The sequence below is a fragment of the Somniosus microcephalus genome, chromosome 8, assembly GCF_052327205.1.
Source record: "Somniosus microcephalus isolate GS21.2 chromosome 8, FLI_Smic_1.0, whole genome shotgun sequence".
Taxonomy (NCBI): Eukaryota; Metazoa; Chordata; class Chondrichthyes; order Squaliformes; family Somniosidae; genus Somniosus; species Somniosus microcephalus.
In genome coordinates, this window is record NC_140994.1 from 42,500,744 (window position 1) to 42,506,743 (window position 6,000).

The following is a 6,000-nucleotide window of genomic DNA, read 5'->3' on the forward strand; positions in this document are numbered from 1 at the left end:
CGTGCAATGTTACCTCAACTCTTCCAATGTGTTGCTGACTGGTAATCCATTCCAGACTCTCTCATCTGATATTTGGTAATGATGTGTACAGATGGTGCTGCTTGTAAGACTGTATGTTAATCTGAGATTTCGCTGTTTAAGGAAGTATGAAGAGGCTTTATTATCTGAGATAGTATCAATTTGTGGTTCCCTTTACCATCTGGCTGGTTTTCTCGAAACTGTGACTTTCTGTTATTTTTTGTTGTCGAACCAAACCGACAGCACTTACTGTGCCTACACAGTTCAATGCACTGGAGTGGTGCAACTAAGTCAGCAGTGTGCTCAAAATAATGTATTTACTGTACAATCCATTGTAGATTACGATGTACAAAAATTTGTATTGTTGTAAGCTCTTGAGTGTGGTATTCAGCTAAGGAGTAGGTTGAATTCTATTTCTAAGGCTTCATTCCATAAAGGATGTTTCCATGATTTTTTGAAATTGTCCTTACTAACAGTTCTGCTCAGTAATTAAAGCTAGATTTTCTGCCCATTTACCGTGAATTATGTTTTGTACGTCTTTGGTTTTTAAAAAACTGGAGAATGAAACTTCATACATTTTAGCATCTGAAGTGCAAGGTAAAGCTCTGTGTTTAGTGCCACTTATACAGGAGTGTCTAGATCTCGAGCACTAGCGGTGTGAAGACCACTACTTGTAGTAATGGCTGAAAGTTATTCGCAAAGCTTTGGACCCTGTGTACCATTGTTTGTCCTTCATGGAACAGGCATGCAATTCTCTTGCTTTCTGCCACACCAGACTGGAAAATGTAAACAAATTCTTTTTTTTTTTAAGTGACAAAGAGATGCTAAACCTGCACTATCACTTGCCCTTTTTAAGGCAATAGTTGCTTCCACTAACAAACACCTGCCATAGTGCTCAATGTGAAACCACATTTTTTTTGTGTTCTTTCATTTCCCCTGCCCTCTGCCTCACCTTTAGATCTCCCCACATCAAACAGCTAGTTCAGGCTGAGCGAACATGGAGACAAGTTGTCCCAGACCTTTGCATATGTGGAGAATACACTGGTATCATAACATCTTGTGTGCTTTTGTATTTTTCTAAATTGCAGGTGGCGTACAATAGCAGAGTGTCGGAGCACTGACACGCGGCACTATTGATGTAGATTTGTGCTTGCGATTTCATCATGCTGCTGACTTCCCAATTTCAGTTGCTGTTTAAAAAAAGGTTGACTGGAGAGCAGGTGCTTCCCTGTTCTGGGGGAGAAGAGAGGGAAGGAAGAGGCAACATCAGAAGAGTCATCTTAGAGCAGCTCTTGCATGGCTTCTAGTAGCTGGCTCAGAACCATATTGGCGTAGTCCTGGGAGAAAGATCTCACAACATTTGCTACATAGTCTAGGGATAGTAACATTTCATTTGGGGGTAGAGTTTACTTCCTCATGAACAAATGAAAAGAAATAATGGTATTTGCTGTAAAACTGTCTTTGGTAAGTTATGCCTTTACCATTCTTAACTGTGATCTACCTCCATCAACAAGTATAGCCCATTTTGGATGCTGAATATAATATATGATTAACCATATAAGCCTAATAGGTCATTGTTGAAGGGATGTGAAGTCAATGAATTATTTTTATGTGACTTTATTTGCAGACCCTGTGATGAACAGCACCCAACGGTCAAGGCAGATGGGTGTGTGGACAATTTAGCACAAGCAGTCAAAATCCTTCTCGAACATCTACATTAGTAACTTGAACACTGGTATCCAAGAAACATCTGGTGATGAACAAAGAATGTGAAGTCATTAGAAATCTACAAATTCATTTACTCTCTGGCTGCTAAGATGGGGAGTAACCCATAAGGTTACATGGCCTCTCAGAATTAGCACTGCTCTTTAGGATTTGGTGAATGTTACAAAGCAGTAAATACTGGATTAAAGAATTGTTGTAAGTTGGTTTACTATTAACACATACCTAAATGATGCACTTATGTACAGTTATGTAGACTCTAATAATATCAGATTACCTGTAAATCATACTGTGATGCTCTGAATAAACATAATTTAAATCTAACATTGAGGTTTGTCATTTCAGTAGAATTTTCTCATACTGAACATTACCTACAGCTTACCATGATCAGGTCAAATGGTAAAAGCAATGAGAAGGTATACATTTTATTTGGAAGATTTCTATTATACTGTGGTGTCATGAGCTCAGTGACAGTATACGATCCAGAGCAGGGTCATTTCACTTTTGGATCTGTGTTTGACTTTTGCCTAGCCAGTGAAAATAACTATATTCCCTCTCTAAAGGTTGATATGTGATGGAGAAAAGAACCACAAGCTCAGTCTGTTAAAATCTAATCCCCGGGGAAGATGAATTCACAAATCTCAAAAGCAAATTTGGCACACAAACTCGCATGGAAAGCCCATGTCCCTGGGCTAGAATGAGTGGCATTAGTACAGTTTGGATTTGTGTCTGTTCATTTTCATATATTTAGCTTAAATATAAAAGGAAAGCTACACGGTGGTAATTTTATGTGGTGTGATCTTAAATGCTAGTAGTTTGCTGAACTGGACTGGCAATGTTCAGAGTAATTCTACAACTTATAGTTTTAGTTACGTTTAAATTAACATTCAGAATTGATGGTTTGAAGGTTTGTAGAAGGAGAAAAAATTTATTGGGGGAGAACTTTTGGTGGAACGGTACTCAGAGAATTTTAATTATTTTGTCTTGTAGATGAGACACCATGCTGTCTCACAGCAAATTCTAATAAGAATGTTACAATTGGGCTTTTCCTCAACTCTCTCCCCGGATTCACAGCTAATTGCAGTTTCCATAAGTGAACCCGTGTCCCCTGTGATCTTACTGATTGTACAAATACTTATAAAACAACAAAGAATGAAAGTAGTTTATGAGAACTTATCCTTGGAGTTCTTATCTTCTTCCAATAAACTGTAAGAATTCCTGGTTTATTGCTTGTGCATGGGTGAGGTGACGCTCTTTCCTGGCATCACTGAAACCAGATGTTGTCTTGGGTAAAATCAGAGCGGACAAAATGACCAAATAGCTTGCCAAATCTGTCCCAAACGATTAAACCTTTGAGCACAGAGCTGTCAATCAAGCCAGTCACTGTGCCTGTCCTTTGAAGAAGCTCAGTTCTTTCTCAACAGGTGGTAATTATAATTATTTCTATCTCCTGAATGAATGAGATTGTGGATAGCAGCCGCATCGTTATTTGGAGAGATGTTTACTGGGTCAGGCCTCAAACAAAACCTTTTGGAATCTCCATCTCGTAAGACAATGAGCTGTTTCCTCATGGTGGTAACTTGATTACAGTATCTTTTTTCAAACCTGAGTTAATAGCCAGTCATCCTTGATTAGGTTTTGTTTGAGCAATAATATAACCTAAGTTGAGTCACCTTCCCATTGGGTAACAGGATTTCTCCTGATAGTATTTTATGTTAAATTCAGACCCTTAAAGCCATAGAGTTCCTCTCAGAAATCATTAAATGGAGTTCTATTTTAAATTCTCAATATTTAGCCTAGCTAAAAATCACATGAAAAAATATAACAAAGGACAGAGCTGTGCTGCCATCAAAAGGAGCTCCAAGAATATGGTCAATGTTATGCATAATTTCAGATAATCGCATATCTTTCACTAATAATTTGCTGATTGCATTGTTCACTACTGCATGGTGCCTCCTGCATGGTGCCTCATGTGGTATGCTCGTTCTCTAATAGATTGAATCGCAACGTGATTAGGTTTGTGATTGTAATTTTCTCTTTCCCGAACCTGCAAGTTTCCAATCTTGGCCAAGCTGCAGGAAGGTGCCAGGTGGAGAATAGGCAGCTTCCAACAGGGAGAAACTAGCGGCCAAGCAGTATCACTGGCAAGTTAACTACTAGTAGATGTCTGGTGATCATGTACTACACCTACATGTTGCTATGTTCCTCCTTTTCATGTTAGTTATGCTGGACAAGAATTGAATTTAGTACCTGAATTGTATGTTTGCTGTCAAGTTAGAGGGCAGCAGCTCATCTATTCATCACATTTTTTAATTGTTTATAATCTAGTACCAATGTTGAGCATAATAGCATCTATTCGGGGGAATCATTGATGAGTTGTTTGATACGTGAACCTTTAGCGTGAGTGTTTGATATCTGGGGACTGTTTCTTCTAACATTTGTGCAGTCTCACATCAGTTTTAAAATCATTATATTTTCACACAAGTTACATTTCAAAGACTTATTGAAGCTGTTAGATCATTTCCCTGCTTCTAGAATCTAAAATTTAAGAAGAAAAAAAATGCTTATATCAAAATGGGTGATTTTTTTTTTCCAGTTTTGTAACAAATGCCGTGGAACAAGATACATTAGGAATAGAATGAGACAAGTAACCTGCAGACCAGAGCAAGACAAGCAGGTGAAAGTGACTACTCACAGGCATCTGATAATTGTATAGGGCATGTCAGGATGATGAGATCAAACAAGTTGAAATTATTACTAATGCTAAAGTGTTGAGAGTCAATGGGTCACCCAAGAGAGTCCTGGGCCGATGATTTCCCTGCAGCCATTAATAAAAACAGGCAACACCAACCTGGCTACCACTGTCTTTGCCAAATCCTCCCTTATATCACAGTAGGTTTCACTGAAATACCTTCTACACACCCCCCCCCCCCTTATATGAATAATGTTCCAAAAAAATGAAGACTATCCATCCACAAGGGGTCTCCCATCATAACTTCAGCGGGAGGCTGGCAGAACCCCTGTGGAATTTCAGGGCCATCTGCAGGAATTTAATCTGCAGCTGGACAATGTACATTATTCTTCTAAAGCTAGTGTTATGGATAGGTTACAAAACAACAGCCTTGTAATTTGATTAGTTCCAATCATCAAACGGCTTTAACTCACTCATAACGTTTTCTGGTTTAGAATAAATTATGGAAATATGTAGAATCTAGCCCAAGTTTTGCTAGACAGCTGTCAAGAGGATGAGATTTCCAAGGCTGCATTTGATACTTAAATGCCGAAATAACGGCGCTGCCTTTTCTTATCAGCAGTGGTGGATCTGTCAGTGTCCTCTGTTTGAATATGCATACAGTCATTTGATTTGCATAGTACCATGGCAATAAACAAATATTTTAGAACAAAAACAATGCAATTGTAGTGTTTAAACAGAAGCCTTTATTTATACATTCAAAACCGTACACAGTTATTTAAGAATGTCTTTGAACTATGCAGTGTAAAGGGAGAATAATGATCAAGAGTTACTGTAAATCCCAACTGACGATCTTTCACTACATAACACACCCCATGCTGGGAATAGTCAGAGAAAAACACTTGCATGTACAATGACATGGTAGTTTATGTTTGATTATGCACTTTTCTGTCCCAGGCCCTTTTTCAAATTAAGATTTTGGCACATGAACAGCTCTAGAGCTCAGTCATTCCGCTGCACTGACTGTTCCTAAGATTCAAATGCAAATTTGCAGCCCAAAGACTACTGTATATGATCTAATTTGTTTTTATCTATACAGGGGCACTGTTTGAAGATCTGGATTGGAAACATGCTGATCCCTTAATTTGTAACAACCTGAATGTGTTTTTGCTCCAGCTAAAAATAGAAGGTTGAGGAGCCTTAACACTCAACTGCCGTCTAGAACCCATCATAGTGCACATTCGGAAGTGTTGGCCTGTTACTATTTTGATAAAGTGATTCTCCGTAGTTTCTACAACATCATCCCAAACACTTAACACATCCAAACAAGGCCACCTCCAAGCCGGTGGGGGGGTCTTGTAACAGTGTGAGGGTTTGCAGCTTCTGGATCACTGCCTGCTGGTACCTACAAAGTATTTTCATACCCAGTCACCCAGTGTGCGCTAGGGAATTATTCTTGAGTGGTTTCATGGCTAATAGCTTCAATTAGCTCAATTGATCCAGTGCCTACAAAAATGCGTAATGTATAACAGACTGGATGTAATACATAGGATTTACATCCAGAGCTT

The 6,000-nt window shown here is 38.7% G+C and overlaps 1 protein-coding gene across 4 annotated transcripts in view; it reads left to right on the top strand.

The window, feature by feature from the left end:
* The window catches only part of lhpp (phospholysine phosphohistidine inorganic pyrophosphate phosphatase), a 195,936-nt gene extending 193,872 nt beyond the window's left edge, over window positions 1-2,064 (top strand). For 3 of the 4 annotated variants that reach the window (XM_085994626.1, XM_085994624.1, XM_085994625.1), the window contains one exon: window positions 1,646-1,739. In XM_085994626.1, the coding sequence (XP_085850752.1) occupies window positions 1,646-1,654 (9 nt within the window). In that variant the 3' untranslated portion in view covers window positions 1,655-1,739. Of the gene's footprint in view, window positions 1-1,645 lie in introns of all 4 variants that reach the window. The other variant, XM_085994623.1, reaches the window with a different exon arrangement.
* Window positions 2,065-6,000: the final 3,936 nt, after the last annotated feature.